The 25,165-nt window shown below is 42.3% G+C and overlaps 1 protein-coding gene across 3 annotated transcripts; it reads right to left on the bottom strand.

Moving 5' to 3' along the window:
* Positions 1 to 37: 37 nt before the first annotated feature.
* klhl3 (kelch-like family member 3) lies at positions 38 to 25,165 on the bottom strand. Of its 3 annotated transcripts, none has more exons than XM_050041967.1 (15): positions 25,093 to 25,165; positions 21,683 to 21,817; positions 21,178 to 21,284; positions 20,977 to 21,098; positions 13,698 to 13,860; positions 13,326 to 13,435; positions 8,962 to 9,078; positions 7,140 to 7,289; positions 6,693 to 6,810; positions 6,222 to 6,419; positions 4,946 to 5,047; positions 3,153 to 3,299; positions 2,566 to 2,706; positions 1,195 to 1,338; positions 38 to 1,078 (listed from the first exon to the last, which is right to left on the bottom strand). In XM_050041967.1, the coding sequence occupies exons 1-15, from the start codon at positions 25,140 to 25,142 to the stop codon at positions 1,050 to 1,052; spliced, it is 1,833 nt and encodes a 610-aa protein (XP_049897924.1). In that variant the 5' UTR covers positions 25,143 to 25,165; the 3' UTR covers positions 38 to 1,049. The 3 variants fall into 3 exon arrangements, with proteins under 3 accessions (XP_049897924.1, XP_049897925.1, XP_049897926.1); XM_050041968.1 differs by having other exon boundaries at positions 3,153 to 3,281; XM_050041969.1 differs by lacking the exon at positions 25,093 to 25,165 and adding an exon at positions 24,917 to 25,024.

Raw genomic sequence — 25,165 nt, 5'->3', positions numbered from 1 at the left:
CAGGTCAGTCATCCAGTTGGTCAGTCGGAGAGACGGGCAGACGTCCGGCCCCGCTGCATCGGTGAGTCAGACAGACAGCCTGCCGCTCTGTATCAGTCAGTGCAAGCGATCAGTGCATCAGTAGTGTGTCGACAACAGACTCAAGTCCTGCTGCGTCCAATCAGATCAACTGGTCTAAAGCCACAGCAAGTGGTTCTCCACCTCTTTAAAAACAATCTCAAAAATATTAAATATGATTTGCATATAAGATGTTTTCTACATTCTTTGAATTGTCTCGCACTTCTGTAGGTCCAGGCGTCCACGTTCAGAGCAAACACACTCTGGCAGCTGGCGGCTTTTTGCTAACCACTCAACAGTTGGCGCAGGAATCCAACGACTTCGGTCTCAAAAATAGTTGCCGTAAGCTGATTTGTATTCAAGGAACTCTGGCAAATGTTTCATGATTTAAAAAAAATCTCCTACAGCATGCCCAGGTTTCCAGGAAATTGGATAATGCTCCTGCAACAGCCAATCACAAGCCAATATTGCAAAGTCCTCATAACTGCAGCAACACTGTTAACACTGACGTCGGCCAGAAAACAGCAAGCCAGTGATTTAAAGTATTCAGTTTTCCATGTTTGATTTGGTCCATCACATGAACGCCGCCATGACCCACTGAGCATCTAAACGTTGCTGCGTTTGGCTCATCAAAGTCCCTCCGACATCAGCGTCTGAGTCTTACATCAGCTGATACAGCCTCTCTTTATGTGCTTGGCATTTGTAAAACTCACCAAGACAAAGTTCTCAGTAGCCTCAGACTCTCCTGTGGCTACTGTTTCGTATCCAGTGCAACAGTGTCCTTTAAAAGACAGGATCTCAGTGACAGAAATGGGCAAAGCAACAAAATTAGTTTGTGGTTTAGCGCCAAAAAAGGTCCTCCTCCTCTTCCTCCTTGATTAAGTCAGCTGAGGATTGAGGGCGTCCCGTCCATTTGGACCGATTCAGACGTCAGTGTGAGTCTCTGTGGAACTGGCTGATGACACCGAGCTGATGCTGTGGGAGGCCTCTGGTCATAACGGCTTGTCAATCACTGCGACTCCTGTAGGAGTGAAAAGAGTGAGTGAGAGGAAGCTACATGAACAGGTAAGATGTATGATATTCTCTCTGTGATGCAGAAATGTTGCCTGTTGTGTGTGGTGTGATGATCGGACTAACCTGCGTAGCTGCGTCCGTTGCTCATGTTTGTGGGGATGAGGCTCCACTTGTCTGTGGCCGGGTTGTAAAACTCTACAGAGGAGAGGTTACAGGAGCCGTCGTCTCCTCCGATCACGTACAACAGCCCGTTGATGGCACAGACGCCTTGAGGAGAGAGATGCACACGTTAAACAAATCCTCATACACTTTTCTGCCCATTTAACATCTTCCTACTTTGACTTATTATTTTGATAATTCAGGATTGAGTTTAAAATAAATGTACGCTGGTAGATATCTGGACTTAAAAATCTCTATTATACATGTTGTAGGGTTGCACAGAGTGTGAAACAAAGTGCAAATGTGCATAGAGTGCAAAAAGAGCAAACGTTTTAGTCCATGTTGGAATTTTCCTCTGTGCAAAACGAGGCATGCGTACTAGTTCACCTCATACATAGGTCACTCTTACTGGTGGACTGACCAGGTGCACCGTTAGCTATGCACATTTGTGCATTTATTTCACTGTCCATGCAGCCCTGCAACATGTAAAAAATTCAAAATATTGTTACTAGCGTTTAATCATTTAATGATTTTGGGCCTAAGTACATCTCTGACTGGCTTTCACACTATGAACCCTCTCAGGTCTTCAGAGAACAGCCTACTCAGTGTTCCTATGATTACAACAAAACAGGGTGAAGCTGCATTCACATATAATGTTACACATACCTGGAATAAACTTCCAGAGGATCTTGATGTTCCCCAATGCTGGCTACTTAAAAAAAAGAGCCTCAAGAATTTTATATTCACCTCTACTTTTAATCCCTGCTAATAACTGAACTCTGTCTCTTACTGTCTTTTTGTATAATTTATTGTTTGTATTCATTTCATGCATTTAAAACTTCTCAGTCGTTTTGTTTTCTATATTCAGTTTTTCTGTCTTTTTTTATGTAAAGCACTTTAAATTGCCTCTGTGTATGTCGTGCTATATTATTAAACATGCCTTGCCTTAAAGTCAATTGTCAGTGCAGCCGATCAAGTCTAGAGTTTGGTATTTTTTAAATTTGAGCTGTCGCTCTAGACACCAAGGTCAGCTGCTATTTACATACTTGTGCCCTCAACGTAAACTTAAAAATATATCTGCTTTAATCAATGAGCTTTTGTATCCTAAATAATTGTTGCTGACTGGATAATTGCCAGTGATCATATAAATAACTGTTGGAAAAGTCTTGAATCCACGGGTTAAAAATTCAAGCAGTAACTGACATCTGACTTAGATTAACAGCGGTGGCCACCATGCATCATTTGACATCTCTTAAACGGACAGCATTGACAGTAACTAACAATGTGCAACATCTGGTTGAAGGTTGCCGTATGTGTCTGTGATTGTTATCTGACCTGCGTTTCGTCGGCACATGTTCATGTCAGAAACCAGTCGCCACGTGTTGCTCTGTGGGTCGTACACCTCAACGCTCTTCCTCACGAGAGGACCGTCATGTCCTCCTGCTGCGTACAGCAGACCGTTCAACACACCCACCCCTGGAAAGAAACATTAAAAAAAACAATGCCAGAATTTAGATTTTAATATGTGAGTCAAAACACTGGATAAATATATTGTTATGATTACTATTATTAGTTTTTACAAGCAGGATGGTGTAACTTTTCTTCATGTTGTCAGGGTGAGCACTGTGATAAATGTTAATAGTTTCTTTCTAGGAATATTTCTTGTACAGCTACAGACCACCAGGTGGTGCTGTTGCTCCATTAAACATACACTGAAGCTGGTACAGTTGAACAAATGTAACAGAAAAGTAATATTAAAAAACTGTATTTAATTAAAAGTGACTTATCTCCAGTATGTGAACATGCGAATACCTCTTTTGGAAAACCATAGTCAGAGCAAAGCTGTATTGTTTTACTGCTCCCTTTGTGTATCATGTATGTACAGTAGAATATGGTGTGTGTGTGTGTGTGTGTGTGTGTACCTGCTCCACTGCGGCGTGTGCTCATGTCAGCTACGTAGCACCACTGATCGCTGACAGGGTCGTACTCTTCCACTGTACTGAGACACTGACGAGATGCTCCATCGTATCCTCCCACTGCATAGAGCTTACCTACAGATGCACACACACCTTAAAAGGGACAGTTCAGCCCAAAATCAAAAATAAATTTTTTTCCTCTTACCTGTCGGGCTACTTATCAGTCTAGATTGTCTTGGTGTGAGTTCCTGAGTGTTGGAGATATCGGCTGTAGAGATTTCTGCCATCTTTTAAATATAATATAACTAGATGGCACTCTGCTTGTGGTGCTCAAAATGCCAAAAAAAAATAATAATACATTTGAAAATTCACCAGTAACGTCTCTAAGCTCAGTATACACTGTGCAATTTGGGCTGTCCCACATGAAAGATGACCAACGTGAATGAAATGTGGCAATATCTTTGATTGTAGCACTTAAACGGTGGTCCTATGTTGCACAATAAGAAAGGGTAAAGGATAGCCGTTGTTTGGGTCTTGTGATCAAAGACAGCCTGGGATAAAATTCAGAAATTTAGGATGAACAACCTGGCCCCAGATAAGCAGATGAAAATGGATGGATGGGTAGATGGCATTTCACTGTGACTGCTGTTATGACGTACGTCTACTAACCAACCAATAGAAATGCAGCATGAAATGACGCACTGATCAGCGCGACACTGCTAAATGCTAGTAGATGGCGATGCTGATAAATACACTTCGAGCTCTCGTTGCAAAATTGGCATGCCAAGTTGGCTTCTCTTCCCCAGCCACAACCACGTCCATATTCTCCTCCTCCTCTTCTTCAGACTTCGACACACATAAATGCCACTATAGCAAGGGCTTGATTCATGTTTCATTTTTCTCTTATCACTACAGCAGCGTAGATGGTTGACACACGCTGATGATGTTTTGTGCATGCGATTTAGTAGCCGTTGTCATCGTACAGTCTGCAGATATCAAACTTGCTGTCTTCACTCAAGTTTATTAGATCCATGCTGCAAAGTGTAGCTTACACTACATTTAGAAGATTACTAAAATCGGAAACCTCTGTCGGAGGCTTTACAGATATCATGACCTAGTAATCAAGTTAATCCACAGACCTTGTTGTGAGCAGTTTCATGTAGGTACTATTTTCTTTCTACCAAACTACACCCACCAACTGTATCACCGCGCATAAGGAAGCATGCATCTACTGCTAGCTCACCTAACACCATTGAGGTAACATTACAGCTCAGCTGAGAAGGACGCCATTCATGCTTACATCTCACCCTGTCATGAGCCTTTCATTCATGAGTAGATGCACACATCCTTCTGTGATATGGTTGGAAGGTGTCGTTCAGTAGATGCATGCTTCCTTATGCGCGGTGATATAGTTGGTGGCTGTAGTTTGGTAGAAAGAAAATAATTCCTACATAAAACTGCTCACAACAAAGTCTGTAGATTATCTTGAGTCACCAGGTCATGATTTCTGGAAAGAGACACTGATATTGAGTTTTTCAAATGTGGTTTTGTCTCTTTGAGCACCACAAGGTGAGTGCCATCTAGTTCGATAATATTCAAGAGAAGGCAGATATCTCCAACACTCTGCAACTCACACCAGAACAATCTAGACTGATACATAACACTACAGGTAGGACGAAAAATATGTATTTTTGATTTTGAGGTGAACTGTCCCTTTAAAATATGTGACATTTAAATTTTGTCTTTTCATTCAAACCACACATGATGTAATCTGGATCTCACACACACGTCTGACTTACCATCGACCACCCCTACACCCACACTGCTGCGCCTGGTGTTCATGGAGGCGACATATATCCACTCGTTGGTTTTATAATTGTGGGCTTCTACTGTGGACAAACCTGAGGGAGAGAAGAAAACAGGAAGGCAAACAGATTAGATTAAATAACATTAACAGGTTAGACTGCGTGTGTGTTTATCCGTCTGTAGGTGTAAACATTTTGCATCCAGCTGGTAGACGTGCTAAGAAAAGAGAAGAAAATGGCTCCCATGTCTCCTGTGTTTACTGTTAACACTGCGGCTGTGCTACTGCAAGCAATTATATTCTGCTCAACAGAGAATGATGCAGAGCCAGCTGGGAAAAATAGTTTTGAAACAACTGGACAGGGAAACTAAGTCAGCATTTAACTCTCTCACAACCAAGACCAGAGCAAGCTCCAACCTCACACATTAACTTATTTTATCCAGACATTTCTTAACTGCAGTGATGCGGGCACTGCGCCGGATCATCGTGGTAAAGAGAGAGCTGAGCTGGAAGGCGAAGCTTTCGATTCAGTCCATCTACATCCCAACCCTCACGTATGGTCATGAGCTCTGGGTAGTGACCGAAAGAATAAGATCACGGATACAAGCGGCCGAAATGAAGTTTCTCCGTGGGGTGGCTGGGCTCAGCCTTAGAGATAGAGTAAGGAGCTCGGACATCCAGAGGGAGCTCGGAGTAGAGCCGCTGCTCCTTCATGTCAATAGGGGTCAGTTGAGGTGGTTCGGGCATCTGATCAGGATGCCTCCTGGGCACCTCACGTTTGAGGTGTTCTGGGCACGTCTCACTGGTAGGAGGCCCCGGGGCAGACCCAGAACACGCTGGAGGGATTACGTATCTCATCTGACCTGGGAACACCTTGAGGTCCCCCAGGAGGAGCTGGAAAGCGTTGCTGGGGAGAGGGTCGTCTGGGGTGCTTTGCTCGGCCTGCTGCCCCCACAACCCCGGCCCCCGATAAGCGGATGAAAATGGATGGATGGATGGATGGATGGAAGTATCTCAGCTGCCTAAATAATTCACCTCATCACTCAAGGCCTCAAAATCAGCAATTACTGCAGGACTACAAATAGTAGATTGTAAAACTACAAGTTCCACGTTTCAGAGTCTTTAGTTTTCCCGGTTTCAGTCTCACACAAAATGGCAAAAATATACAGGATCATCAGGAAGGAAATCCAGGCACAAATAACTACTTTAGTTGTAATTGCACAGCCCTTAAGTGTGTGAGCAAGTGTGTGTGTGTGTGTGTTTGTGTGTACCTATGCTGCCGTTGAAGCCCCCGACAGCGTACAGTAAATCCCCCAACACAGCAGCTCCCAGAGTGCTGCGTCTCTCCTGCATGCTCGCCACCGCACTCCACTGGTCTCTCACTCCGTCATACACGTCCACCGTTCGTTCCCGCAGTGAACTGTTGAACCCCCCGACTGCGTACACACGACCTCCCATGGAAACCACACCTAGTCACACAGACAGAAGGAAATGGGACAAGGTTATAACATGAAGATGTAAGGAAATAGATTTGACCTCCATGAAAGGACCGTACCAGTGGTTGTGTCTGTTTAAGCTCACAAACAACATATATTATAACTTACATTATAGAGCATAGAACAAGTTCTCAGATTAGTTTAAAACCTTTCAGACAGTTTCAACTTATTTCAGTCTAATTTTATCTACTTTTACATTTGTCAAAGTTGTTTTGACATGGGTCACACACAGTCCTACAAACTGACCTGCCCGGCAGCGTCTTGAAGGCAGGTCGGCTACCTGGTACCATCGATCTTCCTGGAAGTCGTAACACTCCACACTGCGGATCGCCTTCGGAGCTTGACCGCCCACCACAATCATCACCTGCACATGCACACAGTCACCATCAGTTATTTGAAATACAGTAGTGTGTGTGATCTCAAGTGCTATATAGTAGGTAACTGGACTTGCTTGAGCTTCTTGAAGACATGTCACCTCTCAGCCAAGAGGCTTCTTCAGTTCTGATCTGATCAGCCTCTTGGATGAGAGGTGACACGTCTTCAAGAAGCTCAAGCAAGTCCAGTGCCTACGATATAGCACTTAAGATTACCATGACCTGAATGACTGAGAAGCTTCACCAACAGATAAATACACGTCTTCTATTATGTGTTACATGTTCCTGTTGAGCAGTGTGTGTAACAGTGTTTGTGTACCTTTGGGATGCTGATAGGAGTTCGTGGTCGGGTCCTGTCTGTCTTGATGAGGTGCCGCTGGTCAGCTGGCAGCAGGTGATACTTCATCGCTTCTATGAGGAAATCTTTACAGGTGTTGTTGTTCTTGATCAAAGCCTCTTCCTCAACGATCTGAAACAGGGATCACACCTGAGGTAAATTTCACCTTATTTACCAAACAAATTAATGACACAGGACTCTGCATTTAAATGTTCTTGAGTAACCAGGTTACAGCAGGTCAGTGATCTGATTTCTCCCCAGTCCTCAACCTCACCTGGGAACCACTGTGACTTATTCTCACTGCAGAGGTGAGAGAGGACATGACTTCCTGCCTTTTTTGTTGCTTGTTAGCAGTCTGTGTCTGTGCAGGAGCAGACTGATGAGCTCTTCCTCACAGCAGCGCGAATGTGTCTGAATTTAAAGTGGACCTATAATGCTCATTTCCAGGCTCAAACCTGTTCTAGTAGAAACCCAAAATGCAGGCAATGTACCATCACTGCAGCCAAGGAATGACTGTGACAGAGAATAGCTTTCCCTCGTTAAAAATCACCAATTAAAGCTTCAGATTTATTTTTAGGTTAAGATTTTAAGAAGGTGTCCTTGAAAAAAAGATGAGTTGCCCAAAACATCCTAGTCTTTAAGGTTTCCTTAAATGTTTACTTAAGGATTTAAGTTTTTTGTCCTGATCTTGGCCTTATACTTAAGGAATTGCTTAAAGTTTGTTAAACCGCTGCACAAAGAACCTTAGTAACCAAAGTAACGACAAAAACATTAAGTACCTCTGACTCCATCTTAACTGCAACATGGTCAAGTTTATGGAGATAAATTAGAAAGATTAAAGCATCCTGAGAAGAGTGTTTGACGACCAGGAGAACACGCTTAATGATGAGCAACTTATTTTGCACTTTAAATTTCACCACAAGTCAGTTTATGACTGTGACCGTCTAAAGTTGGATCACTCAACTTTCCAAAGTTGCGCTCTTCCAGCCCCTTTACAATTCATTTCTGAGGTTTTATGCAACAGGATCTTTCCAGTCAGTTATTAGCAAGGTATTTCATGTAAGCCTTAAGAGTCATAATTAAGGAGCAAATTTAACGTGCTTTGTGCAACTGGCCCCTGAGTTTTAGTCTGACTATAGTTGTTACTTGCCCTATTTGCAAACTCTTATCATGCACATGCATATTTGTAAAATCATGTTTAGAAACCACAAACCGTCTCCTGTTCATTGGTTTCTACAATCCCCTACCCCAGTGACAAGAGCTTACTGAAGAAAACCGACTTGACACCTATTTACTTGGTTTGGTAACATGTTGAGTAATGTACAGTATGTACAAGAACAAAGAGTGAATCATGCCATACCAGATCTACCAAACTCAAACAGAAAACAAATTAGCTACACTCAGTTTGAGTTTTGGTTTAGTCACTGCAGTTCTTGACCTTGTATTTCTTCTTAATATTCTTTTCGCGACTGACCTTCACATCTGGATGCAGCAGGTAGGGAACTGAACTTGGAGTTAGATGAATTTGTTTTCACTCACACAAGAGGGTTCTTAAAAACTCTGGACTAGCGGAAAATCTTCAGGCCTTCACTTACTGTGGTTTTACCGGATATCATATGTTCTGGATGACTGAGAATCTTGACTGACACACACACAAGTGTTACTTACAGCCTACACCACATTCAGGGGCCAATCATTCTGTATGACTGTAAACATGTACAACAATGCAGAGAGCATAGAAGGGTGACAAAGAAAAAACAGTGAAGAATGTAGAGGAAGTGGAGCAGAGCAGAATTTCTTTTACCTGTACCAGGTAATCCCTGGACAGGAGTGGAAGTCTGACATGCTCCATCAGTTTGGGCATGTACTCCAGACGAGCTGGCTTATCATTCTTGATCCAAGATATCATCGCCTCAAACACCTACAAAAGAGAGAGAGATGGAGCGGAGAGTCAGACAGCAGCATGAACAGGTCAGGCAGAAACATAGATTAGATGCATATAGGGTCAAATGTTAAAACAGATTTAGATTTCTTCTACAACGTCATTTTTAATGTTTCCTACTTTAACTTAATAATAAAATGACCTGTCAGAGTCAGTAATCTGTGAAAAATATTGTAGACACTGATTGTGTCATTGGAAAGGTTTGAAAACAGAGGGTTTCAGACGCTGTTCAATGAACTGACACACCCGACAATTTAGATGATTTAACTCACTGATGGTGTGAAGTGTCCACCCTGTAGATACTGAGTTCTTTCATAGTCAAATACTGATATCGACTGCTCACAGTTGCTCCCAGCAGGACCTCAGTATAACAGAGGTGGCAGACCTTTGTTCTGCTCAGTTCCAACTAAAATCTACAGCTTCATATTCATTGATTTACACACATTGATACTTGATCGTCTCCTGTTGGCCTGTGGAGCAGCTCCACTAGAGGCAAACGAGGGACTGAGTGCCCATCCTGTGGTGCACAAAGGGACAACAACGACAGTAGTTGAGGGACAGAGGGCAGCTAATCGACCACTCCCAAGACTTTGTTCTCTTCCAGGGTTCAAAGTAGTTGACCGAACTTACTCAATTAACGTACTGTGTGAACTACTTTTACTTGAGATGAACACAGGCCACAAACATAAACACACATGTGTAACATAATACAATGCAGACTGCATTATTTTTTATCAGTGTGTGTGTGTGTGTGTGTTGTACAAAATACAGTTAGTATTTCTTCTTCGACTACACCACAGCCTGCTGAGCACACATAACACCATACAGACTGTAATTTGGAGCACCTGAGTGGGAAAGACTCATTCACTTCAATCTCTGTAATTATGAGTCAGAGATATCAGGGCATCGTCAACTACATTGTGTGTCTACAATCTAGTGGCAAAACAGCAATGCCACCATCTCTGGCAATTACAATGAAATAAAAGGTAATATAAACATGAAAGGAATACTTAACGCCCAACACTGATGATTTCATTATCAGTTTCTCACCCCCATGGTATATTGAATTTGTGAAGTAAAATTTGTTTTTTTTCTTGCATGCCTTTCATGAGCTAAGAATCCAAAAATGGAGAAAATTCTTGATGATTTTTAGTCAGAGGCATCAGTGTTTAACAACAGCAAAACTATATAAAAAAAAATACATTTTCAAACTCTCACAAACTCGTGCAGTATAATTCAAGTCTAATTTAATCAGTTGTATCAGTTGTACCTCTCTGAGCAGGGAAGCTGCTGGTGTACCGTTGCCTCAATGGGTAGTTAGAGTTGTTTGTGTTATTTTGTGGCTTTGGTGAATCTTAACTAACCCTTGAAGGGGCCATACACATGCCGCGTATTGTGCCCTCAAATTCATTGTTCTCAATGAAGACAGCCAGAATGACCACTCAAATGCCAGAGCGACACCATCAGGGCGTGCACACAATCCCAAGTGCCAATTTTCAGGGCACGATGACTACGCCCCAAGATAAACAGAGTTCAACTTTTGTAAAGCAACAGCACATACCACATGTCATGTGACAAGGAACAACCAATCATAGCCGACAGATATTTTTCCTTTCTTTTTAAATATCAGTCTGTGATAAATATGAAAAGTTGATCATGTCAGTGCAGGGCTACCCAGAGCTTTACATCTGTCCCACAGACGATAGGTCTACACACTTATAAACAGCACCTGGAAGAAGACCAGAGGGGTATTCCAAGTAGGAGGTTCAACAAACCCTGAGTCTAACCCTGAACTCTGAGTTGATCTGAGTCAGAGCGAGGAAAGTGTCAATAAGTTAACCATAAAGTTAATAAAAAAGTTTTATTCAGTGTTGTCCGTTTATTCATCATTTATCAGACTTACATAATTCTTAATGGCTGTAGATACATCACATTATATTAATAATATATAATAATATATTTGTTCAGATTTAATCTGATGGGGAAAAACACAGGATGCAGCAACTGAAAAATAGGAAGATTTAAAACATATAGGCTAGGCTATCGATCAAAGACATAAAGACATGACTGTAAACTCACAGTCTGACCCAGTAATAATATGTTTGGTGATTTCCACTTGAAAAGACGTTGAGGTTAAAATACAGTAGATTTTAAAATGTTGCACATCTATTTGTATCTTGACTCAACAGCATTCAGTGACTTTATTTCAGCTACAAATGTAGTAAATTTAAAGACAGTGAAATGCTGCACCATTGCTCACTCAGAAATATTAACATATAATCCCCAATATTAGGCTATAGGAATTATGTTCAGTGCGACCAATGACATCAGTGATAGAGATCATTAGTCATTGATACTACGTGTCTAAAGCTTCATACCGATTTTTAAAATTTAAATAATTAGACCTACACATTATGTGCAATAAACATGTCGGAGCTGCTCTAACAGACTGACAGTCTGATCCTTGTGCACAGTGTTATAAAAAATAATAAATATAAAAAGGACAGAGGTTTCATTCTGAGCTGAGGGTGAATTCTCGCTGTGTAATATTTGAATGTAAAGACAAAAACCGATGTCCAAAGAAATGACTGATGTGCATAAATTCAGTAATTTAAGACAGTCCTGAGTAACAAACTAATATCCAGCAGGATTTAGACTGTGACAGACGGTAAATCTCCGCTAATTAATGCGCTTCGATACGAGCTTTGACACGGACTGAATGAATGAGGAAATGAAACAGCGTGTAAGAGGGAGGAGACAGAGAAAAACTCAGGGTTTATTGAAGAGAAAACCTGTCAGCGAGCAGGTTATGTTCACAGAGTCTTTTACCATGGTGACTGACTCAGAGTTTCAGTTACCTCTCTTTCTGGAACGGATAACTCAGAGTTTCCCTCATCTCAGGGTTACCTTACTCTGAGTTTTCACATAACCCACTTTCTGGAATACCCCCCAGCTCTGCACTCAGGATCTCAGGTAAATAGGCTATGATATGGAGCTTCTTAAGGTTGCTTAGCAACCCCTGATGCAACCTAGTGCCATGCTCTTGAAAACGGGCTCAAAAAAGGCACAAAAGTAGCGCCCAGCGTCCGACCTCATGGTTTCCAGTCGGTTAAAACATGTGGCATGTGTACGGCCCCTGAAACACCAAATTCATTCAATAACCAAACTAAACGATTGAGGCAGTAGTAGACCAGCATCTCCCATGTTTAGCGAGGTAAAATTACTGTTTTGGTCTGTGGAGTGTGGCTTTGAAGAGAGCATAGTTATGTTTCACTTTTTGTTTAGTTCCCCTTTGGAAACAGCTGTCTGTTTGGGAAGTACTGAGCTTACGACTGAATAAGTGAGACTTGGAATTATACCGCACGAGTTGTGTGAGAGTTTGTAAATACAAGTTTTGATATAGTTTTGCTGCTGTTAAACGCTGTCGCCTATGACTTCAATTCATCAAGAATTTTCTGACTTTTTGGATTCTTTGTGTACCGTGAAAGCATGTGAGAAAAACAAAATTTCCTTCAATGAAACATGGAGTAAGTAACTGAAACATAAATGGTCATCTAAGGGTGAAGTGTTCCTTTAATACACTTTAGCTAATTAGATAAGGACCTATAAACTGTTTGATATTGCATGGTTTCAGCATCCACTATATGTATGTAATGCAATGAAAATAAAAATTAGGCTCCTTTTTTTTAACGTCTTTACAGTCTCAAAATGTGTCTCAGAATTGTGCCAACCAAAGCAAAAAACTTCTGTCCCACTTCTGTTAAAGTAAATGCAAAGGATCTTAGTGTCTACACTTTTCTATCGATCCAGCTGGAATAAATGCAGCAGATGGTGACTGACTGTGGCGTCCAGTTTGACAGTGAACAGTATGACAGTGTCCCTCTGTGTCTCACTCACGGTGACTGCTGCTGCTGACAGCAGGATGACACACAGATGCTCCTTCAAACCCGTCCTGTTGACTGGCTAACAGTGACAGAATGGAATACGTCTGCTGCCAAGCTGAGCTCATGAGACGCATGATGAGGACGCATGTCTTTAAATACAACTACAGATCCTTCTCAGCTCCCTCTGTAAGTATAATTTCTTGATCTGGTTATATTTATCTCTGTTGTTTTGTGTCCCTTATGTAACATATTTCTCACATATCTGTTCACCCACATGGAGAGAGGCAAACATTTGTTTGTTTAAAGGGCTGAATTTTGTGTGTGTGCATCGTGCTGTCTGACCTTCTCCTCCGTGGAAACAGTGAGTTTGTCGCTGGCGATGAGGCTGCACACCTGCTGCAGAGAAAGGCTCAGAAACTCCTCTCCCTGCACCACCTCGCAGAAATGCTGCTCTGAGAGACACAAACATGCAGGGTTACACACAACGCAAACTAATCAGTCAAAGCTCAAACATATTTAAAGATGTCTAAGGTGTTATTTTCAACATCTAAAACTCACTTACAACATGACGTAGCATTTTTACAAGGAGGCATTTTTAATGGCTGGAGAAACTGTTTCATAAAGTCCCACCACAGAACACACCGCACATACAGAAACACACACACAGTGACAAATATGACTCAAGATCTGTGGTGTGAACATCGAGAAGCTTACCGGCGTATGCGTGGGCCTGGTTGAGGAGCTGCGTGCATGTGTGCAGGTCAGCGAAGGCTCTGATGCCCAGACAGTTGGAGGGGTGAAGTTGAGACTGCAGGAACTCGCAACAAACCTGACGAACATCCATCAGCTGGAGGAGGCTGGCTGCTGGCAGCAGAACCTGCAGTGAGAACACACACATATAAAGTCAGTTTAAAACTTTACTGGAAGGAAGTGACGGGTCATCTTACTGAGTCGAACATGCCAAAAGTGTTTTAAAATAACATGAGAGAGCACAATTATTAATAATCCACAGCCAAAGATTTAGGAACTAGTGGTGCACGATAATAACGGTGCGTCATCTGTATAGACCGACGTTAGCTTTGTTTTGCAAAATTAATAATTACATACATTGAAAAGTATTGTATTTCATGTCTCCATCTGCTTGTTGGCCATCAGCCGTCAGTTAGCTGCTTACCCAAATATCTATGCTTCATGCAAACAAGTTATTACTTCAACAATGTAGACACTGGGCAGCTAGGCAGGGCACTGTATTGGAAGCTGCTGCAGAGGGTTTGTAGCCACCTCAACATCCAGGCTACTCCGGGAGATGGGTGTGCGAGGGAAGGCCCACCGGCAGGCGGTCAAGGACCTCTCCAGAGCCGCTGAAAAGGGGAGTCAGTGGCTTTGGATAAAGAGCAAGGACTCCACCTGGGCCCTCAAATGAGTAGATGGCATCTAGGGGGTGAACCTGGAACGCTGGGATTCACTGCTAAACCCTCTGGAGGTGTCGTGGGCCAATTAGCGAAACACCAAGGAAGGAGCGCGCCCACTTGATAACCCAGAGGATGCCACCTCTCACTTGACCATCCCACAGAGTCTCTAGCAGTGTCTCAAGTGTGCAATAAGGGATATTAACATCTAGTCCCACACAACAGATGCAGCTGGTCAGTCAGTTAGTTTTTTCATTAACTAACCAGCAACTCAACCAACGTGCCAAGCTGTTACCATTCAGTCCGGCAGGCCTCGCATTACCACAGAGATATATGACCTTAGTAATTTGTCCATAAATCAAGCAGACACTTCTAAATGAATCCAATTATGGATCATCTGCACAAGGAAAATACTGAGTTTGCAACTTCAACAAAGCCCTGGATTTAGCTTTGATCTGTGCAGTGTGTACTGGCTGAACAACAATTCATGCAGACTTAATCATTAAAACACCTAAATCACCCTCAACTGCAACATGTCAATAGTGTTATTGAGCTAATAGCGTTTCTTTAAGTGCACTCTTTGGCCACAGCTCTCCAGCCTCACCATGACATCTCCATGCAAGCTCCTCCAACTGGTCTTTACACTATTAAATGGATGCTGGTGGTGTGTTTGCTGCAGAACAAAAAACCTGAGAACACATCACATTTGCATTGCATGTGCCAGCAAGAGTGAAGCAAAAATAATCATCTTGACACTGTGATGTGAGATCAAATATTGTGTGAGATATGCTCAGCCATAATCCAGCTCTGTCGTTGATGGAGATTTTTTTATTCTGAACTGTGTGATGCTTTGTTTAGTATGGCTGTTCACATGTGAAACACACAAATTAGCCAGGTATCTGGAGAAAAGACAGAAAGATCTTTATCATGATAACCTGTGAATGTTTGCTGGTTTCTCATGTGAACACTTAATGTGAGATGTTTTGGGTTTTGATTTTGTTGTTTCTCTTCTTTTCCTTTATCACATTACAAGACCGGAAAATAATAACTAAAAACAGCAATAACAGTGTCTTGTAATCCCATGTGGGATGGGCCAAAAAACAGGCATGACACTGATCCTTGAGTTTGAGGGTTTCTCAGCCACGAAAACACTGGACAGCACTAGTACTCATAGACAGGATTTTAAAAGTATAGAAAGTCACAGCTATCATTTAATCGCAGCTATCATGAGGTAAATAACAGAAAGTAAAGTACAGCGATCACTTTACAAAGTAACAGACCAGGAATGGATGTCTGCTTGGCTTTTCACGCTGCATTGTCTTAGCCCAGGACTATCCATAGCTCTGAGCTAAGTGTTAACCCTGGGCTAATTTGTCCCCTTTTCACACACATTGTTAACACAGGGTTAACCTCAGCCCACAGCTACATGATTCACACTGCACTTCCACTAACCCTGGGTTAACTGTCAGCTGTCTATTCATGTTAACATGTTAAAATCTTGTTTACTGAGCTTTCTTTCACACTAACAACTTTTACCCTCGGGTCAAGTCCATTTTCAGATATAACCCTGCAAACTCAGGGCTAACCCTGCTCTGGAGCAGGTTCAGCAAGGCCCAGGGCTAAAGCTGGGGTCAGCTCACTTGGAATTTGTCAGGAATGAGCCAGTGTGAATGCTTTTTTATCCCTGGGCTAACAGCTGCTTTAACCTGGGGCTGAGAGCGGTGTGAAAGCCTGTGTGTGTGTATCTGCAGCACCTCACTGGAGGACATCAGAAGAGCACATCCTGAAAGTTTGTTAGTCGGCAAAGCAGGCAGTCAGTGTACTGTTAAAGGCATGATGCTACCAGACAAAGACGTCCTTTGCTACATCCCGACACGTAAACTTAACTAGGTCAGTGACACAGTCTCTGCTGACACACTCACTCATCCTCTGAGTGTGTATTGTCACTGTCTCCTCTGCTGTCTGTGCACAGCTGCCCTGAAGCCTTATGTCTCCTAAAAGGGAGCATCAGGCCCACTAAACCTCTGCTTACAGCAGCTGTGACACACACACACACACACACACACACACACACACACACACACACACAGAGGACTGAGGCAGCACAAACAACACATTCATTGTACAGTGAAAACACACTTAGAAGAAACGAAGAGTAAAAACAGTCTTTCACTGAAAACGAGGCACTAGTCAAAACACACACTCACGAATGAGCCAATCAGGCAGGCACGCTGCTAACAGTGGGAGGATTTCCTGCTTCTCTCCATGCACACTTCCTGCGCTAATAATCAGAGGAAGTATCCTGCCTGCAGCTTGATCCTGCTGCATTTATTCGAGCCTGCGTCAGAGCCATGCAGCTACCCCGAGTTAATACCACTGACACAAACAAGGCCTCAAATCCAGTGCTTTCACAGCAACACAGCTCACAACCATTACCAGCTCCAACATCTCTTGTGATTAACACCTGCTCCTCACGCAGGGTTATTTCAGCCGGTCTGAAATTTAACAGAAAAAACAAAACTGTTAAAGCAATCAGGCCTCTGCGTCCACATGAAATGAAATACATTGTTCCTGTTGTTATCCTGTGTCCCTGAGTTGTCTCTTCTCTTTCTGTAAAACCAGGTAAAAAGGTTTCAAATGTTTGATGACTCATCGTGCATTCAGGAGCGTTTACAAAAGTTCATCCAGTCAAATGAGACTCAGGGCAACAAGCTGCCCACACCGGTCATATAAAACCACACTTCTCCATTTGTGGGATGCAGCAGCTAACAGATTTATATGGAGAGAGATGTGTGTTTGGATATCAGTGGGCTAACACTTTGTTTTCATTTCCAAAATCATGTGGCAGAGGTGTAATTAATTCATCTCTCCTTCTCTCTTGATCTAACGACGAGGGACGTGTGTGTGGAGCCACCAGTCTGCTGTAGCTCCGTATCGCGGCAAACTCTAAGCCCACCCTCTTTTTAGTGGTCCAATAAAACGCGAAGGATTTGATCTAAATCCTTCTTGTAATTGTACACCGCTCAAATATTCTGTTCCACTGAAAAATACTTCACAATAAAGAAGCTAAAGACACTTTAACTTAAGTTTCAAGATGGATTTTAAAGAGAACAATTTCCTGTATGATAAGAAAAAAATCAGATGACTTTAAAATCATTAAAATCGATCAGCCAAAACATTGATCATCTTCTTACAGTGCATTGTTCTTCTGGGAAACCTTGGGTCCTGGCATTCATGTGGATGCTGTTTAACGTGCTCCACCCACCTGAACACAGTTGCAGACAAAATAAACCCCCTCATGGCAGCAGCACTTATCGATGGCAGTGTCTGCCCTGCAGGAAAATGCACCATGCCACATCACAAGAACTGCTCAGGCATGACCCGAGGAATGGGACAAAGAGCTCAAGGCGTCGATCTGACCTCCAAATACCCCAGATCCCAACCTGACCCTCAAACATGTGCTGGTACCCCAGAGGTACCCCCGATCCACGGTGGGTGCTCCTTGGACTGGACTTGGCTCTGACCTGTTAAGGCATGGGCACAGGACCTCTGGAGGGTGTCCCTTGGTGTCTGGCACCAGGGTGTTAGCTTCAGATCTTTTGAGTCCTGTGGGTTGTGAGGTGGGGTACCATAACGTCCCACAGATGTTTGATCAGATTGGGATCTGGGGAATTTGCAGGCCAGGTCGATGCCTTGAGCACTTTGTCACATTCCTCGCACCATTCCTGAGCAGGTCAGAAAGCAGCCAGGGTCTTGTGATGGTTTTCTTACCAGCGGATATCAAAACACTGACTAAGTATTCATTTAAATGTCCAGGTTGAAAGTCAGCTTTTCCCAAAATAAAAGTATAAAATAGAGAAGGTATTTTTATGTTAAAAGGCCTTCCAGTATTTTGTGCATCTCAGAACTGTCTTATTACAGGGCACTCTCAAAATACATGCCAGTGATTTGCATCCTGGCTCCCACACAATCTCCAGCACTTGGGAGCCTCTCCTGTAGCGTGTGCTTTGTGCTTTTGGGTAATGAAGAATCTAATTTGACATTTCCAACCAAAGTCTCTCCATGTATATGAATTAATGCACTTCCAATGAAAGCTGCAATAGCTGTACCATTCCTCCCTTGAAATCTCAAAATGACCCTGATGTAGAAGTCTGTTTTGAAAGTAAAGGAGAGGCTCATTCACAAACTAGATTTTATCTTGGTTGTATTCTTTTGTCTTATCCACTTTCACAACCACTAAACATTAGGTTAGAAACAGCTACAATTACTGTATTCACTGCACACAGGAAACCTCTCTGAAATTCTTCAAGTTAACGATTGTTGGCAGTTTCACTCTTGTGAAACCTGGAGGGGTTGTTAGTGTTAAACACCAGCCTGTTATGTTGTTACTCTGACTTTTCCTCTGTACCCAAGACAGTTTCCTTCTCAAAAACAAGAAAACTTTACAACTGTGTGACTTAAGCTCTGAGCCCAGGGGTGTCATTTCAAAACACTGCACACACACAAAAAGAGGCCTGAAAGAGGCGTACGCCAAACTTGACAGCAGAGTGTACACACCTGTAGGGAAACTCTGACCCATGTGTATGAATATTTTGGAGACAGGAAACTGGCGACGCAGACGGTGAGGTGGTGGATTGAAGCCAGATTGTAGAAATTAAATGTGAGCGCAATCATTATACCTCCACACATTTAATTTCGCCTCATATCCCTTGTTACTAACGGATCCACGTTATCATTAACATTCAGTCCAGACGTTTTATTTGTGCTACTGAGCCATAAATTTTCCATAAGCACATTTTAACTGTAAATATGATGAGCCAACTCGAATCTCACACTGAATTACACTCATTATTTCGTCAGCGCTGTCTCACCATCACATTCACACCCCTGGAGCGCAGAGGAGAGGTCCAGACAGCTGCTGACATTCAGCTGTGGAGCACGTCACAGCTGTTGACGTGCACATCAAGGCCCGCTAGCTCACCTGGTAGAGCAGGTGCCCCATATACAAAGGCTGTGTCCTTGCTGCAGCATCCATGGGTTTGAATCAAACCTGTACTGCATGTCTTTCCCCTGTTCTCTCTCCCCTTTTCACACTATAGATGTCCTATCAAATAAAGGCAAAAGGCCACAAAAAATATCTTAAAAAAATACATATACCCTCCGATACTGTAAATATATATCACCAAGTTTTCATATAGTTTTGGGGCAAAAAGTCGCTGCAGTGAACATGGCTTTTTTGTGCACGGAGCACACTGGAGACATCGCCGTGGCTGCCACACACTTTTCATTCTCCAGTCCACTTACGTACATCTTCACACACTTATTAAACTCCATATCTTAATTTCTGAGTCCTAATCATCACACAGGCCAAGATCGCCGCAACAAACTTAAATAAATAAATGAAGAAATTGTGTTCGCCTGTCAAACTTTCATCCTTAAATGATATCCCAGCGTGACGGATACAACCGATTGTCTGGATTATTTTGGCACAGTATGAAACAATGAGTCTAAATGAAGCTCAGCGTAAGTTCAATCAGGAAGACTTTCTTTGTGCTCATCCATTCACAATTCTCTCCGTCCCACTCCCACTGCTTCCTTTAATCAGCTGACTATGGTACTCTTCTAGTTATCCAATCAAACTTCGCCACGATCTCTATCAGCCAATCAGTATGCTACTTCAAAGTTTTAAATCTGCTCTCTCCTCTGCTGCTGTCAGCTGTCATTTTAGGCAGAACTGTCGCACCTCCAGCCATCGTATCCAGAGTTCAGGAGGATCTCAATGAAGGCTCATTCCTCTACTCATCCAGATCATCAGCACTTCTCCATCTCCCTCTCATCTCATCTTCACCACCTCTACCACCACCACCAGCATCTAGTCCACGGTGGGTTCGCCATTTGACAATGGATTCATCATCGTCATCTCAATCGGGTCTTTTATTATATAAAATGACTCTCTCCTGATTGATATGCTGTAAACATGTAAAGACTGAGGTGACATTCAGCTGTTGCCATGATTTACCTGTAAAGTTCAGGCTCATTTCTCTGCATCAGCGTTCATGAGGTGCTTTGTATTGACCATTTGGTTGAATGTGGGCGTGTAGAGGGCGGGATTTATAAAACAAAACTGCGTACTGGCAGGTGTACGCATGGTTTTATAAATGAGAATACTTTTTGCCACACACCATTTTCTGCTTTTGTCCACACATACACTTTTAGTATGAGTCCTACACGCTGTTTTATAACTGAGAACCCAGATTTTTTTGGCTGGGAGCTGCAGCACTACTTCATTTAATTATCCAAATTGCAAAATGGTGAAATAAATGCTTGTTCCCTGGTAGGAACAGCTGAACCCTCCAACAGAGGAGAGGAAAAGCTGCGAGGGATACAACTCACAAAAAGCCTACACAATGAGAATTGTGTCAACGTCCTGCTAATTCTGTTACTGCTGCTGATATATGGCATCAGTGTTGGAAACAAGGTCGAAGTCGCCGTGACACAAGAAAAAAGAACTGTATAAAGACAAGGAAATGCTTTTTCACTCACTCCCTTCCTCGTCATTAATTCACTCTAACACACACACTCACCTGGACGTTGTCCTCTGTGACCTCTATCTCAGCCGTGTAGATGTAGTCCACCAGCTTCCTCAGAGTCTGTCCGTCCACCTCTCTGATCTCCACCTGATGGGCTTTGCTCTCACTCATATCACCTACAAAACACACAGTTAGACACATGCCAGCCCACACACACATCAGACATAACACAAACAACAGCATGTGTGTGTATACCTGTGAACATGGCACAGAAGTAGGGGCTACAGGACGCCAGGACCACCCTGTGAGCCGGCACCTCAACACTCCCCGCCACCAGCTGGACGTCGCACAGCATCTTTTTACTGCAGCCCGAGGAGAAGCAGAAAGTGAGAGTGAAAAAATATTTGTGATAACTGCTTCTGTAAAAATAAATACGCAGACATGAGCCAGGGAAAAGAGAGCATCTCTAAAGCCAAGTATGAACGGGACGGCTGCCAGAAAATGTGCCAAATAAAGTGATAATCTACAGAGCTGTACTTTAAAACTCCTCTAGACTGTGTGGATGTAATGCAGTTGTAGGTTTTCATAAAATGGCCATATCAGAATCAGAAATAAAATATCAGAAACAGTTTTATTTTAATGGGGTCTGTGCACACAACACATCTGTCTTGGTGTTTTGGTGCGTAATGATAAACAGACACTAGAGAACAAGAAAAAATGTACACCGGCTACAGTCTTTCTGTAGGGACAAACTACACACCTCCTCAGTTCATTCATCAGCTGGAATGCCTTCCTCATGTGGGTCTGGTTGAAGGTGTGCATCCCTCCATTCACTGTGTCCTCCTCTGAGTCTGTGTTACAGTGTGGACGCGGCGAGGCCGGTGTGGCCACCAGACTGGTGAGACAAGAGAAGCAGTGTCTGGATCAGTGGAGATAAATGGTGACCCAACAGTTAGACTACTCTCTGGTTCATCTCTGGGGTCATGAGAGGACGATAGGACGGGGACAAGATACTGTATAACAGTGGTAATAGTAGTCAGTGTTTTGATCATACTTGTTTTGTCACTGTCTTCAACATGGTGTTCTACCACTGAAAAGACTGTAACTGTAAAAATGACCGTAACCGGACTATGTAGATAAAATTGGCTTGAAATTTAAGGCAATATTGGATCAGATTTTTGTTGCAAGACAGTGATTAAAAGCCTTAATCTGTCAGGTGACCTCACAGAATTAGAGCAAAAAAAGATACTGGTATCTTGTCTCAACTGACTTTTACGAAAATGTACTATATCACATTTTCACGATATATATTGTTATTAGAGATGCACCAATCAAACACACTGGATCGATACTGGTATCAGCTCTGATACCGATTTGATCAGGCAAATTATAATCAAATATAGCTTCTTTTTCATTGTACAATAAAGTGCTTCCTCAGTCAGTTACATTTCAGTCACAGGAGACTGTTTTATTGCCTCATTGCCTCCGCACTGCAGAGGGAAAAAGTTGGATAAGTGCATCCCTGACATGAACTAAAATCACACCTATAGTCGTATAATAAGATTTAATCCATATCGCCCACCTCTAGACCCATTATTTGTAAAGCTAATGTATTAAACTGATGCAAGTTACCTTACCGACGTCCTCGCTGCACTGAATAATCACTGAAGCCTGCCTGTTTAACTGAGGATCCCTGTCGTATTCAAGATAATTGTGTGACACTATTTCTCGACCCACATTCTTTAATCATATTTTTAAATCACAGGGACTTTAAGGACACCATGAAACATCATGACAAGACCAAAACCAACAATGTGTTAGTCCATCTCTCAGGACTTTCTGACCTCCCTGCCCCATCTGGGCCTCTCAGCACTAAAACCAATTGTTTCTACTGAATTTTATATTTAAAATCCACTCACATGTATATGGTTTCTCTTATTAAAAAGGTCAAATAAGGTCCTACAACAGCTGGTCACTGTAGTTTTTTTTTTTTTTGCTAATGTTACGCAGCAGTACATAGTGCATTTGTTAGACTATTTTCAGCCTTGGATTAACGCACATTTGGTACAGTGGTGAGTATTCACAGCAACAGGACGGCGTATGTGGGACTGAGTGAGAATAACAGAAGTTGGGGTCATGTAGGGTTGCAGCGGTATGAGATTTTCACTGTACAATAAGTGTCTCACAATATTACAGAATTTATATTATTATCAGTCAGACTGACCCTTACAGGAATGAAAACAGAAGGGTTATTGATGGTTGAACTAATGTTTTATTACTGTAAGTGAAGCTTGGAACCATTTTGTTAATGGAAGTTTGTGTAAAAAGTCTCTCCTTTGAAAATAACAGAAATAAAGGGGAGATTCAATGTCCAGATGCATATTTTTTTTCAGTATCGTAGATAAGCAAATGTACTCGGTATGATAACCATCAACTTTTATGTCACGGTATACCTTGAAACTGGTATATTGCTGCAACCCTACTTCTCACGTCAGCCTTCAAGTTCAAGTTTGGGCTGGACAAGCCTGGAGTTTCTGACTGCGACAATATCCAAATGCAAAACACAATCACAGTAGCTAATTGAGACTATTTCAATTACGTGACAACAAAGCAGTGATGTAGTCAAGACCACGTAAACCGAGACCCCTTTAATGGAAGTATGTGTAAAAAGTCCACCCTTTGATAACAACTAAAACTAAGGAAAGATTCTCAGTCCAATAAGTTGAAATTTGTGGCTCACTCAGGGTCCACAGGTATCAGACAGTTGAATTTAATGCTTTTTAAGACCTGTTCAAGACACTTTTTAAACCAAATTTATGACAGATTTTTTGGACACATCATGTTATATGTCAATAACATATATGTGGTCTTGTGCAGAGGTAGGTGTTATGTAGGAATATGGTTATTAGAGTGAGTTAAATCAATCTATATTTTGACAACAGGTAAGTGCAGGTATGAAGTAAAATGACAGTATTATAGTTTGTTAAAGGTTTGTAACATGAGAAATGTGGACTATTAAATGACTAATTAATGACTTTCAAGGCCTTAAAGCTGTAACACTGAATTTAGGACATTTTAAGACTTTTTAATGACCTGTCACTGATGTGTTTTTGGACAGGTATGATGTCCACATCACGGAGGTGACACAGAAATATTTAGGCTAACGACTGGGACGAACTTATTGTTGGTTTTCTTGACAATACAGGATGTTGCCAGCCTGATCCTTTAAGCCCTCCTCACACAGGCACACAAAGAAAAGAGTAAAAGCAAAAACATTTCCTGTTGTTGCCCAATGTTTCATGAAACAGCAGGAAAATATGCTGCTTTCCCCCACGCCATTTTGAATCCTAACACTGACAACATGTAAATTAAAATTTAAGTGTAACAGTTAACCTGATGTGACCTGAGCTCACCTGAGAGCAGGTGGCAGGGAGGAAACAAAGTGTGTCATTACTCAGACTTGATTTAAGGGGACATTAACAGGGTTTAATACCATTGTCAGTAAGAAACCAGAAGGCTGTTTACACTGTGAGTGAACATAGATGTATTTTATCTTGACACTTCTGTCTTTTGTCCACACAGTTTGAAGACATACAGCTTTAACTAACCACAGAAATAACATGTTAATTCACAACACAAGCCAGTAAACTAACCAGTGTGTACTCGTGACTCTGAAGGTTTGACACAAAACTTCTTTATGTCCAAATATTTAAAAGTTGAACAGAAAATGTTTAGAATTTGTTGAGCGTCAAGTTAACATGCAGGCTAGCTGTTAGCATTGCTAATCATTTAACTTCACTGCTAACATATGATAGCTTCCGTTAACTGCCATTAATCACCGCTCAGCTCGTGGTAATACATAATTTTGGGAGGCGGACTACATTCAGGTCACTGTCTGTCAGCAAAGATGTCTCAACTGTCTACATGTTAACTTGGAGTTTGGTTAGCAACTTAACTGCATCAGCTGGGCAGCAGACGATGCTAGCTAACTCACCGAGGCTAACTAGTCAACAAGGCTAGCTTGAGTTGGTGTGCTGGGAGAAAGCTCTCGTGCTGTCTGCGCTGGGTTTATGACCGGTGGATCATGTGGGGTGAAATGTTACCCAACAGATGTAGAAGCAGCGTGAATCACAGCTTTACTAAATAATCCCTAGCGCTGAGCCAACTCACCCCAACGACACACCGTCCATCCTCCCGGAGTCAGATACAACAGCAGGCATGAGAGCTGTGCAGCCGCGCACAG

Source organism: Epinephelus moara, chromosome 4 (genome assembly GCF_006386435.1).
Source record: "Epinephelus moara isolate mb chromosome 4, YSFRI_EMoa_1.0, whole genome shotgun sequence".
Lineage (NCBI taxonomy): Eukaryota > Metazoa > Chordata > Actinopteri > Perciformes > Serranidae > Epinephelus > Epinephelus moara.
This window is presented reverse-complemented; position numbering and strand designations above follow the sequence as displayed.

Coding starts and splice junctions, on each gene's coding strand:
- klhl3 (XM_050041967.1), bottom strand. CDS start 25,142: ATGCCTGCTGTTGTATCTGACTCCGGGAGGATGGACGGTGTGTCGTTG. Junction 7,290..8,961: donor CCAGGGATTACCTGGTACAG/GTAAAAGAAATT, acceptor TCCCTGTTTCAG/ATCGTTGAGGAAGAGGCTTT. Junction 5,048..6,221: donor GGGCTTCAACGGCAGCATAG/GTACACACAAAC, acceptor TCTCTCCCTCAG/GTTTGTCCACAGTAGAAGCC.